The sequence below is a fragment of the Lepisma saccharinum genome, chromosome 26 (genome assembly GCF_977018435.1).
Source record: "Lepisma saccharinum chromosome 26, izLepSacc3.1, whole genome shotgun sequence".
Lineage (NCBI taxonomy): Eukaryota > Metazoa > Arthropoda > Insecta > Zygentoma > Lepismatidae > Lepisma > Lepisma saccharinum.
Window position 1 is genome coordinate 31,282,316 of NC_139254.1, and position 14,386 is coordinate 31,296,701.

At 36.2% G+C, this 14,386-nt stretch overlaps 1 protein-coding gene across 1 annotated transcript in view; it reads right to left on the bottom strand.

Moving 5' to 3' along the window:
* Ac3 (Adenylate cyclase 3) overlaps window positions 1-14,386 on the bottom strand; it is a 568,126-nt gene that overhangs the window by 33,246 nt on the left and 520,494 nt on the right. Inside the window, exon 13 of the mRNA XM_083112151.1 lies at window positions 2,006-2,271. Coding sequence (XP_082968277.1) covers window positions 2,006-2,271 — 266 coding nt within the window. The remainder of the gene's footprint in view (window positions 1-2,005; window positions 2,272-14,386) is intronic.

A 14,386-nucleotide genomic window follows, 5' to 3' on the forward strand; every position in this document is an offset into this window, starting at 1 on the left:
ACACTAATTTTATGTTTACGGTGAAATTACTAAACAGAATATGTAATCTACATTAGACAGATCCTAGCAGAATGGTTGGTGCTGGTAAGCTAATGATGTGGTATGTGTTTTGAGAACGCGATTGGTTGGGTCATATTATTCGACGGAACCTTAAATAATTAGCGCTACTTGGATATTTTAAGTGAACTGGTTCTTCATCTTTGCTTACGGAATACGATACTTTTTCCAGAGTTTTTCAACACGAAAGAGCACGACCACATTATGGGAACAATATGGTAATTTCTTCATCGTAAATTTTCCAGTAGATGGATTGGCAGCCGGGGACCTGTTGAATGGCCGGCACGTTTCCTGGATGTAATACCTTAGGACGTTTACCTTCAGAAACATTTGATGGCAATGGTAAATGCACTAATTGATTGAAGTGGTGTTTTAAGTCCACATTATGGACAGTAAAGCTAATCGGGACTGGACCTATAATTTAAAGTGGGATCCGAACCACTATGTGCCTCCACCGAGTATGGAACCTTGGACCTCTTGATTACAAGGCGACGACGCTACTGCGCCATCGGGGATGCCTGGAATATGCACTAAAATTAGTCCAAGACTAATGCCGAAGCCCGCCGAAGATAAGGGTAGTCCTCCCTACAGGTTTCACCTGCGATTCCAGCCTTAATGCAACCGGATAAAGAAATTCGAAAGGTACACTGTTTGGTCACTTTTTATACTGAAAAGGTGTTGAGAAAATACCAAGGTAACTTGGCCAATATTTACTTGTATCTATGGTTTTGAATAATTACATCATGTAATTTACGATTTGCAATATCTCAATGAAATAATTACATACTTTTTTAGAAATATTATTTTAATTACAAGATAGGTTACAAAATATTTAATTTTTACATCTAAAAAGACTGCAGATTCGAATTTCCTACATGGCACAGATTAATGCAAGCGCAGATATTGCAGTGCTGCTTTTGAATGTGAGCACGGCCAGATTCGACAGGGGCGACATCTCTAGGCGAAAAGTCAGAATATGGGATACGGGCAACGGAGAGGAATAGAGATATGTCATCTGTGGAATGCCAGCGACTTTATATTTGTAGTTTCTTCTGTTTGTTTTACTATTTTTCTACTTTACGTACATGGGAGGAATATAAGTTTAATCTTACGTTGGGAAACTCAATCGAGAATGAGGAAAGCATTTGAGTCCTGTGGTTATATCTTTCAAAGGTATGAAACACGCTCGTCTGCAGCGACACGTTTACAGAGAATGTCCTACCCTGCTAAACAGCATCAGATTCGTTTGCCACAGCGTCGGTCAACTTCAAGCGGAAAACAGGTAAATATGAATTGTTTAAAATATTTTACGGTGTCAAATATTATTCCAAGGTACTGAATATATGTATGTGATCATCAGAAAGCCACAATGACAATTTTCATTGAACTTAAATTAATTGTTAATTAATATAGAACGTACAAATTATCGTTTGAAATGCTGCAGCATCATGTAAACAAATTGATTTTTGTCCTTGCCATGTCCTACCGCAAGTATACGGCGGGAGGTTCCACGTCCAAATCCATGTTTATATTTTCATTCACAACAGAATCACTTAATTAAAATAACAGATAAACAATTTGCACTAATATCAATAATAGCTGTCGCATGAATTGAAGCATTCCACCGAACAACGCTGTATGACACTTTTGGGAATGTGCTAAGTTACCAGTGAAATCATGTGCAGGTTACAAGCTGGCCAGTCATAAGGTCGGATGTTGCGCAAAGCTTGCTACTGTGTTTGCATAAGGTTTTATGTTGTTTCTACTGTAGTCCAGTAACATACAACTGGTTTAATCCGTTCTTCTCGCATTCACTGAAATGTGCGATACAGAGTTATTCGGTGGAATGCTTACATTTTAACTTTGACTCTTGTCAAACACAATGCTCTGTACGGAGCGCAAAACACCAACCGTCTCACACCGAAGCAAAACAAATTATGTTACATACTTGCCAAAGTCCCGGTAGGTGGCAGCCTCTTCGCAGTCCAGCGCAGGCGCAATCACTCCGATGTTCATGCCGCAGTGCGCGGCGGTGACGAGCACAGTGAGGGCGGTTTTCACCATGTGCGACAGCTGCGCCACCAGGGAGCCTGCGATGAGCACCAGCACACAGAAGTAGGAGAAGTAGGAAGGGTAAAGGCAGTTCTCGGTGAGGGTCTCTATTTCCCCGGCGGATGAGCAGTTCGCTAACGACAAGGGTGACGAGCATGTTACCTGTGGAGAGAATATCTCGTCCAATATTAATGGTCCTCTATAAAGAGCAACTCAATAAATTTACAATAGTTAATACATTATGCTACCAAACGAGAATATGTAGAGATATGTTTAACTATTTCAATAAGAATATAATTAAATATTTGTCTTCAAGAGAGTTTAAACATAGATTAATTTCCACGAGATGCAATAAAATTCGACTTACGATTTACTACATGCTTCAACATGATGTATTGATGCTGCAGTGGGGAAAAATGGTGAAAGGAAACACAATCCCTTTCACACCACAAACATTTGTTCATTTATCTTAGCTGAGTTATTATATTATCGCAAGTGTATGTACAGGTATACAATTTCGGACGGGATGAAACAAAAATTGTCGCCATTTTTAACTGAAGTCAAGTTTTAGGACAAATAATACATATTTTGAAACACTCTTGTATAAGGGTTACAGTACCAAGGAAATCAATAAAATATCTTTGGACCGTTAATCTAATTTTGCAGCTACGGAAGGTTATATTTAACAGGTTTTATTAATGAAAAGCCAAGTAATCCTCTAGTGGAGAACAGTGTTTTGCAACACAAAGGTATGAAATGTTTACAATCTGACATACACTAGCCAATAAATTATATTAAAATACAAGGGAGTATAAAAGATCTTGGAAATGGGAGAAACGTATGAACTGAAATAACAAACACAAGCTGCTTAGTATATAGAAAAGTATGCACTGCCATCTTTACGTAACCTGAACAAGTTAAATCGCGTTCTGCGTATTTTGGACATAAATTATCTCTATGGGAGTAAGACACTTCCGCTTCGCAAAATTTCCAAGAGGAGCAGATTGTATGTACAAGATGGTTCACAATACTTATTATAAACTCTTCGTGCTCTTAGAGAGGACCGACTGTTCATCGGTGTACAGTCAGATGTTTCAAGTTTGAAAGAAAAGCAGAAAGCCTATTACTCTTTACTGTTAATAACAGAAATAAAAATAAGTTAATTTGTATTCAAACTGAACCACCGAAATAAAAACTCCTTTAGATCGTACAATTTATCAACATACAGTTTCCATATAATCGTTAAAATGCGTGGAGATATTCCGCATATGTACATAATTGTATATGTAGCTATATATGGAAATATCTTACGAAATTCACAAATGGTTTGTAATAACGTAAGTGCATCATCCCACCTTAGATCGAAAAAATGAGTGTAGAATTCAAAAACCATGTTATGCTGATTTATATGCTGCCATTTAATCCAAAGAATAAGTTTCGAAAATTCCAAAAATTATATTTTATATTGGACGTCAGTCAACATTAATGTTATGACTAAAATTTCACCCTAACGTTTAAGCTTCAATGAGGTGTTTTAAGAGTGAACATGAAAACATATTAAGTAGGCATTTCACAGTGACGTTCGGTGACCTCGGTCCTTGGAGTGGCAACTGATTATGGGTAAAGCATCGCACATCCTGCCCCCCACCAAACACCCAAGTGCATAGATTGCAGTGTTGTTTCAATGCAGACGAAACAATTTACCTATTTCAATAGGAGTGATCATTTAGCACGAAACCTAAATTTTATTTATCTGTAACCGCGTCTGCAAATACCGAATAATCTAAGTTTCAATTTTAAAAAAAATAAATTAAGTAGGTAGTATAAAAGATTAGGCCCCACCAGCGAAATTAAATAGAAAAGCAATGCTAAATAACCGAATACAAACCATAGTCGTATATTTTAGGGTGACTGAAAATCTTGTAGAAGAGCACTCAGATTTTGATTTTATTCACACAATTGCTACATTTACACAAACACACATGAGCGCGCGCGCATGAAATCATCATAGGAGCATCGAAGGTGGCTTATTGGGGTCAGAACCTTTCATTGGACTTTATCTTCTTGAAGAAGTTAGTTATTATGATTATTTTGCTCTATTTTCCTACCAACAAATACATTCAAAATACTTTTTTCCTCAGCTTAACTCCTTCCCTTAAGAACTTATGGTTGAGCCCATACACAAAAGCATACAGGCACAAACACACAAGAAATTTTAAGAAAGTGCATTCTGAAAACACTAAATAAAGGGAATTTTTTGTTTAGTTTTATAATCAGATTCCTTACTGAAAAATGGCAATATTTCCAGTAATTTTCCAGCACACAAAATACGTGCTTTCTCATTTCATAAATAATAATAATAATACTTGAAGCCACGTGAGTATATTATGCTATCATACAAAAATATTATATACAATGGTACGCCACACAAATTTTCCCAGAACATGTCTCCAAAATTATTTTATTGTGAAAATATTTTGTTACTGCAATACACAGATTATGTATTATGTGATCATTTGTATTTCATATGTAAATCATGGTTTCAAGACATTTAAAAGACATCTGTGAAATTTATGAATTTCTCAAATATTCAATCGCCTTTTTCTCAAAGGTACCTTCTTGTGGGTTGCCATATTCTTGCCCGAGGGGCATAATTACTATCTACGTACTATTAAATTCTATCAATAGCATGAAAGCGACGTAAAATTAAGGTTTAAAAGTAGAGTACATATGTTTGTGTGTGTGTGTGTTTTCTCTTTCGCACTGCAGTTGGATGTAATTAAATATTACTGGCACACACACATCCATTGTCTCAATTTGTTTTTAATTCGCACGAATATAAAGATGTAAATATAATCCAATAACTATAATAGAAGACATATTCACGGTTTGAAGTCAATAAAATGTGAATATGGTTTTCTTGCCAATTTGCCGGAAGGAATTGTGTTCTAATCGCCGGTGATGTGATCATATTAAGTCCTACTTTATACTTTGTGTCCTGCCTCTAAAGCCTCTGTGCATAAACTATGCATAAACATGATTCTGCCAATGCATTACTTGACGTTATAAGTAATTACTGTGTTTGTAATAACTGCTAATTACAATCTCTAATCTAAAAAAAATCACACCATTTATACGTTCAATCTTGCTTCTAATATAAAAATGAAAATCGTTAAAATTAAATATTTTCATTCACTTTATACATGTTACTTAATGATATATTCATTCTACAATTTAAATCTCCAGCCTATCTCAGTAGTGTATATTGGTTGTTTCAAAATAGTACTTAGTAGGTATGGTCTTTTTTTACCAATTGAATATCACTTTTTGACATACTTTGACAATTTTTTGTCGATGTTTTAGCGTTTAGCGATGTTTTAGTACAAATTTTCACCATACTCATTTTTCCCCCACTCGTACTTGGTAGGTATATCATGATGTTACGTGATACAACTTAACCTATCCTTTTTTTACGATTATTTAATTTTTTTACGATCCTAAGTGATATAACTTAACCTATTATTTTTTTTATTTAGGTACTGTTTGAACGTCATTATTTGAGGATCATATTTTGTAGGTATCCTCTTTTTTTATCAATCGAATATCACTTTTTGACATATTTTGACAATTTTTTGTCGATGTTATAGCGTTTAGCGATGTTTTAGTACAAATTTTCATCGCACTTATTTTTTTCCCCACTCGTACTTGGTAGGTATATCACGATGTTACGTGATATAACTTAACCTATTTTTTTTTTTACGGTTTTTTTAATTTTCTTACGATCCTAAGTGATATAACTTAACCTATCATTTTTTTTATTTACGCACCGAACTAACCTACAAGGGGGACTCCGTTTGTTTTAATATTTCAGTATTATAAGGTTTTCACAAATTTTATATAACCTAAAATGTGTTGGATGTTGATTTTTAGTATGTGGCAATTTTTTATGAATTTAAAACTGCTCCGTGACCCTCTCGTTCTTCACGTCGTAGGCGAAGGACTTCTCTGCAATCAGGATGACGCTGCATAGGGTATCTTCGGGCAGCGCGTCGTGGAACTCGCAAACACCCACTCTACAAAAATTCTACTATATGATCTTTCACTGGCTAAGCTAACCTACAAATAGGAATTGGCAGCACTGACTTATAAACCCACTGGGTCTTCTTGGCATGTTTTTTCATGATGTGTTGCCAGGCTATTGGGCATCTTGGCGTATACAATGTATATATTTTGAGGGGGAGGGGTTATAGCTTTTTATGCTGTACGAATACTAAAAACTTGACAGTGACAACCAACAGAGTAAATAAACCTACATGCAGAAACTGGCAACACTAGTTTCTGACAGTGAATTTGAAATAAAATATTAAACAAAATACATGAGTAAGCACTGTGATTACAAATAATACCAGTGTTATTACACATTCATTCTTATTTTTCGAAGTTGAATGGAAGCACGTGTTTTTTACGTTCTCGTAATACTGACCTTGCCCCAGTGATTTTAAATTGCTTCCATCCGGTTTTTTTTTCTGTGCTATTTCCGCGTGCACGCAACATTCGCTTTCAATAGTTTAATGAAACACAGAAGGAGTGTTAGTTTAGCAGGTTTTGAGTTTACAATTTATTAAATTAAACAATAATTTATGTAAGAATATACTTGTACTTACCGAACACAAAATAATAAAAGCACATGTGAATCTTTGCGTGCGTTCATGTTATATGACGACTGAGTAAAAAATAATGTTGACTCCCCGAAAGATAAAAGTTCCCGGTTTGACACCAGATGCATACAAATTTTATGTTTTGCTCTCCAAAATCTTGATTTTTATGTTTGTGCTATTTGTCATACAGCAGAGGAGAAGAGGGGAGAGGGGAGGGGAGGGCGTACTATTAGCGCCATCTATTAGCAAACAATAGAAATAAAAAAGTAGGGTCAAACTTTTTCAACACCCAAAAATTTTAAACGTCCTCGTTTAGTAATACGATCAGCAGAAGACGTTTGAAAGAGTACTCTTAGTCGAGAAAGCTAATTGCTAGGGCCCATATATTGCTAAAATGTTCTTTGATTTGCATATTTCTCATACCGCCATATGTTGTTCTAGTTGACTTCTTCCAAAAAAATGCTAATTAGCGAGAGTTAATTAAGCAAGGCAAGTAAAAGAAGCAAATAGGACAATATGTGGCGGCGTGGAAATATGTAAAAATTCGACTCGATTCGAATTAAAATTGGAGGATATTTTGCATTTTTTTCCTATAATGTACAAAACATTTACCGTACATAATTTTTTCTATTTACAACAGTATAAAATAAGAGGAATGTGTGACAATATCCATATTAATTAGGAAGGTATGTTGTATGCTAGGTTAGCTAATTGCGTTTTCACTGTATAGAGGAAAGATGGAAAAAGAGAGCTCTACAAAAACTAACCTAACAAATTTAAAATGCGATCTATCGTGAATTAAACTAAGCTTTTTCACCCACCTACATATAGCCTTACAGGTGACTCAAAAGCAGAAATTGGTCATAGCGTGACAGGTCGATTTATTGTGAACTAAACTAACCTCCCCCTACTCATACATACATACTATGTCTTACAATAAGTAAAACTGCTATATTACATGTAAGGGCCGACGGTTGGCAAGACATACAAGATCTATTGCAAATTTTATTAACCTACGACATAAGCCATGGACACACACATACCAAGCCTTCCAGATAGGCTATAAGCAACTCACCTCTTGCAATTGTATAACGGGGAAAATTAACCTACAGCTAGCAACACTGTTTGAGCTGTTTTTGACGAGTAGTGTTACCAAACTTATTTTTTGCAAATAGGCTCTACAGCTAGAGGCTTGAAACATATACCCTACCAGAGTATGTCAACTTACCTCATGTAAAAATATTACCTAGTACGGGTTAAGCTGTGACATACAACTAGCGAACGACACGACCACCTGACACACAGACAGAGAGAGTGTGATACAGCTTATACGCAGTTTTTCCTACACACGTACTGGGTTTAAAAGGTAACTTACAACAACTATTTCACTCACCTCCTATCATATAATAAAATTACCACAGGTTTTTGATACTTGCTGCCAGAACATGGTAGTTTTAGACTGGAAATTCAGCCCGATTATTCTATTTGTGCAAGAGAAAAATGATGATGCCTGCATTTGGAATATATAATTCTTCTTACGGTATTTTGCGTGCCCCAGTAACCTTGCTTTCGATTCACGGAAGCTATGACGTGTATTTCCTGTTTCGCGAACATGCGAGAATCTTTCACAATGTCGCATCAGAGTTGGTTGTGTATATAAATCTAGTTTGGGGAATGGACATGAATATAATGTCAAAATTATTGCATAACTTAAAAAGAATATTTATTGCACTGCGTTTTCTAGCAAAGGTAAATGTGGAATGCCCCGGCCCCCTCAGAGATTTGAATACTGTTAGTTAAACAGCAAGCATTGTCATATGGACTGACGATTATTATTTTTAAAAAAACAGACCTCGTAATAAATTATAACCTGAGCTGTCTTGCAAGTCTCTCGAGTTTGATATCTGGTGAAGGAATATGATGCCACTATAAACTGTACACAAGATATATACCCAGTCCCTGGCATGAGATGGGCGAGGATCTATACAGTTGTACAATGGTTGTTTTTTTTATTAAAGCATAGTGCTTATTTACATGTCAGCGCAACATGCATGCAAAGAAGGGAGGGAGACCATAACGGATAATTCTTATTTCGATTTCAATATTTTTGCTAGTCACGCTATCTAGACGAACACTGGAAGATGGGCAAAAGCGAGGGAAAGAGAGAAATGTTATTTTTTGCCCCTCTGCCTGTGTGTGAAATACTAGTTTTACATGCATACGGCTGTATCGTGAAGCGAGGCTGAAAATAATTTTTGAAAGCAGTCTCGAGCATCTTTGCGTTCAGCCAACAAGAGAAATAAAATATTACACATGGGTGTGGGGTGCAACAGCCACAGTACGGTAATGTGCATGGATGTTAAAACTTTTGGGTTTTATGAATAGACATACATATCAGTTTTGCAGTCTCCAGATGGGACCGGAGCTTACTCTTTATTTGGACAAGGGGGTTCAGATCAACTATAATTTTTGTTCACATCAAAATGAAACAAAGAATTTTATTTTACTGCTTACTTATTCAATATTTTTATTATTGTAAAGAATGGGGCGGTGTGTCTTATTGTATATAGTCTTCCAACAACCACCTCGGGGGTGTAAATTTATGTTTCTGCATCTATGCAAAATGCACTTAACTTTAGTTGTGAAGTTTGTTTTGCTGTTGTGATTAAATACTAAACCAAAATCTCACTACATAATTTTGAATTATATTTGTTAAAATTGATCTATATTATATTATTGCTATAGGTGGTCCATGTTATGTGCAGGAGAATTTTTAAAAAATGTCTTGTTTCTCGAACCTGTGGCCTGTAGATTTGCTTTGTTGGCAAACAGAAACAGAAAATGGCACCATGTTATTCTATACTGATATACTGATAGTCAACAACTATGTCGAAAAGCAATGATGGGGGGGACTTGTCTGTGTTGGGTCTTATTAACAACTTCACGGCTGTACCTGCACAACTCATCGACAACAAATCAACAATGTTAGGAAATGTGCGCATGGCCCCTGAGAATACAATTTAAAATCACTGATGTGATATGAACCCTCTTCACTTGTGTGTATTTGAATATGCGAACATGAGGTATTTTGAATAATCGAGGCGGACAATCACAAAAACAGCTTGCAACGGTATGGAGAGTTCAAACTTCAGACGATTGTTGTTAATCTACGAAAAGCCAAGGGGCGAACGGAGATCACTACGAAAATTGTAACGCGAGGCTATTTTGGCTAATGGCAACGATGAGGATGAATAATAGTTGTTTTGATGAAATTGAAAAAGTGGGGCACGTCTGCTTCGAAGTGCATTACACCAACAACTACAATTGTCCCTCTTCCCCACACGAGGTGATTAACAGAGGTGTATTTTTGCCGGTCTACGACTCTGAGGGCTCAAGTTACAATGTTTACCTATAGCTGTACATATTTAAAAATGACCTGAGCAATTAAATGTTACAATACCGATCCTGATTTTTGTCGGATGACGTAGGTTGCAATCCCACCCCCGATGGCGTATAGACTTAAATGTTTCCATAACATGAAATACTGTTAATGGAAATCTGTCGTTTCTAATGTAAAAATCATATAACAAGAAAAAGAAGAAAATAAATGTTGCGAGCAAATACGGAGCCTCAATCCAAACACATAAATAATCAGACAAGATGTCAACGGTGCGTTCATAACTAACAAGTGATTATTCAAAAATTGAAATGGTGCAGGGGGAAACAACCAACTAACTAACTAGGCTTCTTAAACCCGAGGACAGCAAATACAAGCCTATTCTGATCTGAGAAATATCTCCATTTTTTTCCATCCCAACCGATTTTTTAGGTCTATTCAACCCCTCATGGTACACGAGCTCCCACTGCCCTGATGGTGGAGGAAGCGAATCTATTTGGACATGAAAGAGTATTATGTGTGGGAGACTATAATTTATACATGTGGTTGCTTGGATGCTTACAGAGGATGCCATAGCTCGTGCGATTGAGGCATTTTATTAAGCACATATTTTGATGAGTGTAAAGAATTAAATAAGTCACAAGGGGCTGAGGCATGGTTCGAATTTCTCGATCTAGGTATGGATGCAGACAGACACGAAGTTTTGTGTGTGGACACAAATGATAATGGAAAAATGCCGTTCACCCCGATAGCATAGTGGTAATGTTGTTCTTGCCTCGTTTCCATCGACAACATAGTGGTTATACTGTCCAATATTAAGAAGTTCTCAAAATTATTCAATTATTTTTTTCTCTTCTTCTTCTATCATCTCGGTAACAAAAAAAAAGGTTTTCTCAAACGTTTAGACGGCTACGAAAATGTTGAAATGTAAAATATTGTTGCATTGTAATCAAAAAAGAATTTGTTGAATATGCCTAACCTAAAATAAAATTCAAGAATTAATAGAGTTAAATATTTGCTACTCTGAAATGGCGACGGCTATCATAACATTATTTTCAGCAGGATAATAATGACAATATTATATATATTAAGGATTAGGCCCGAGGGATTCTTATTCACTACACTCGTTTCTAACCTGTCCACACTGGAAACCGAAAACACAAGTACGAGACACTAACTTGGGAGAGGACATGCAAAAACTCTGCGGGGGCTCATCTTAAAAACTTCAGTAGATGTTTGTCATGGAACTCCCTTCTTAAATTCGATTCGAAAGGTACAAATATTCCGGTTCTTGAATAAGAAGCGCGTATGCCTTCGGAAAGAGAGAAGAAGAAATAAATAAATCAACTCATGCATATTCTTCATGTACGTATGCTTGGTGACAAGAAACAGTATTTTTTTTTTTCTCTTCAAGAAATTGTTTTCAACTTTTTGCTAGGTGACCCAACAGGAGTGGACGAAATAGCTTATTCATTCAAACTGGAAGCTTGCTTTTTTTTCAACAATAGAAAACATATTATTTCCAGTGAAATATCGACTCAACTACCTAGAATGGCTACCACGGGCTTGGTGACTGAATACTAAAAAACTATCGAGCGACTTACTTCACAGCAGTGTCACTTAGTTTCAACAAGAACAGTTCAAGGCTTCCCGGGTGTCCTGCAAGGTTCGGTATTTATTTTTTTAATAGCAAGCAGATGAACTGGCCTTACAATATGAAGACCCCTCTCACTGTGTCGGTTGCAGTTATTTTCTGGTAATTATGTCTTGCCGATGGCGCTGTCGCTTTGTAATCATACTTAGGAGTTATTTTTTTTTATTTTGCCTTTCGCGACATGTTCGACTAATCGTGACAATACGTTTCAACTTTTCTGCATAAACGTTGATCATCGTTTATCTTGTCCGCATCGATTAATCTTCTTATGTTTTTTTTTTGTTTTTTCGTCGCGTCCATCTCTTCTGTTATCACAATCGAGACTTCTAGATTATTATTTTTTCTCCCTGCAATTTTAGAAATGTAATTTTTCATGATCATCCAGCGAACGCCTGAGACATTTCAGCAAAATGTCGATTATTCAATGGATGTTGTAAGGTTCCATGTTTTTTTTCACTATCTCTTGTTTGGTCGATTTTGAATTTGGGAGTTATTTTTTTTATTTTGCCTTTCGCGACATGTTCGACTAATCGTGACAATACGTTTCAACCTTTCTACATAAACGTTGAAACGTTTCAACGATCAAATGTTTGATCGTTGAAACGTTTCAACGTTTATGTAGAAAGGTTGAAACGTATTGTCACGATTAGTCGAACATGTCGCGAAAGGCAAAATAAAAAAAATAACTCCCAAATTCAAAATCGACCAAACAAGAGATAGTGAAAAAAAACATGGAACCTTACAACATCCATTGAATAATCGACATTTTGCTGAAATGTCTCAGGCGTTCGCTGGATGATCATGAAAAATTACATTTCTAAAATTGCAGGGAGAAAAAATAATAATCTAGAAGTCTCGATTGTGATAACAGAAGAGATGGACGCGACGAAAAAACAAAAAAAAACATAAGAAGATTAATCGATGCGGACAAGATAAACGATGATCAACGTTTATGCAGAAAAGTTGAAACGTATTGTCACGATTAGTCGAACATGTCGCGAAAGGCAAAATAAAAAAAAATAACTCCTAAGTATGATTACAAAGCGACAGCGCCATCGGCAAGACATAATTACCAGAAAATAACTGCAACCGACACAGTGAGAGGGGTCTTCATATTGTAAGGCCAGTTCATCTGCTTGCTATTAAAAAAATAAATACCGAACCTTGCAGGACACCCGGGAAGCCTTGAACTGTTCTTGTTGAAACTAAGTGACACTGCTGTGAAGTAAGTCGCTCGATAGTTTTTTAGTATTCAGTCACCAAGCCCGTGGTAGCCATTCTAGGTAGTTGAGTCGATATTTCACTGGAAATAATATGTTTTCTATTGTTGAAAAAAAAGCAAGCTTCCAGTTTGAATGAATAAGCTATTTCGTCCACTCCTGTTGGGTCACCTAGCAAAAAGTTGAAAACAATTTCTTGAAGAGAAAAAAAAAAATACTGTTTCTTGTCACCAAGCATACGTACATGAAGAATATGCATGAGTTGATTTATTTATTTCTTCTTCTCTCTTTCCGAAGGCATACGCGCTTCTTATTCAAGAACCGGAATATTTGTACCTTTCGAATCGAATTTAAGAAGGGAGTTCCATGACAAACATCTACTGAAGTTTTTAAGATGAGCCCCCGCAGAGTTTTTGCATGTCCTCTCCCAAGTTAGTGTCTCGTACTTGTGTTTTCGGTTTCCAGTGTGGACAGGTTAGAAACGAGTGTAGTGAATAAGAATCCCTCGGGCCTAATCCTTAATATATATAATATTGTCATTATTATCCTGCTGAAAATAATGTTATGATAGCCGTCGCCATTTCAGAGTAGCAAATATTTAACTCTATTAATTCTTGAATTTTATTTTAGGTTAGGCATATTCAACAAATTCTTTTTTGATTACAATGCAACAATATTTTACATTTCAACATTTTCGTAGCCGTCTAAACGTTTGAGAAAACCTTTTTTTTTGTTACCGAGATGATAGAAGAAGAAGAGAAAAAAATAATTGAATAATTTTGAGAACTTCTTAATATTGGACAGTATAACCACTATGTTGTCGATGGAAACGAGGCAAGAACAACATTACCACTATGCTATCGGGGTGAACGGCATTTTTCCATTATCATTTGTGTCCACACACAAAACTTCGTGTCTGTCTGCATCCATACCTAGATCGAGAAATTCGAACCATGCCTCAGCCCCTTGTGACTTATTTAATTCTTTACACTCATCAAAATATGTGCTTAATAAAATGCCTCAATCGCACGAGCTATGGCATCCTCTGTAAGCATCCAAGCAACCACATGTATAAATTATAGTCTCCCACACATAATACTCTTTCATGTCCAAATAGATTCGCTTCCTCCACCATCAGGGCAGTGGGAGCTCGTGTACCATGAGGGGTTGAATAGACCTAAAAAATCGGTTGGGATGGAAAAAAATGGAGATATTTCTCAGATCAGAATAGGCTTGTATTTGCTGTCCTCGGGTTTAAGAAGCCTAGTTAGTTAGTTGGTTGTTTCCCCCTGCACCATTTCAATTTTTGAATAATCACTTGTTAGTTATGAACGCACCGTTGACATCT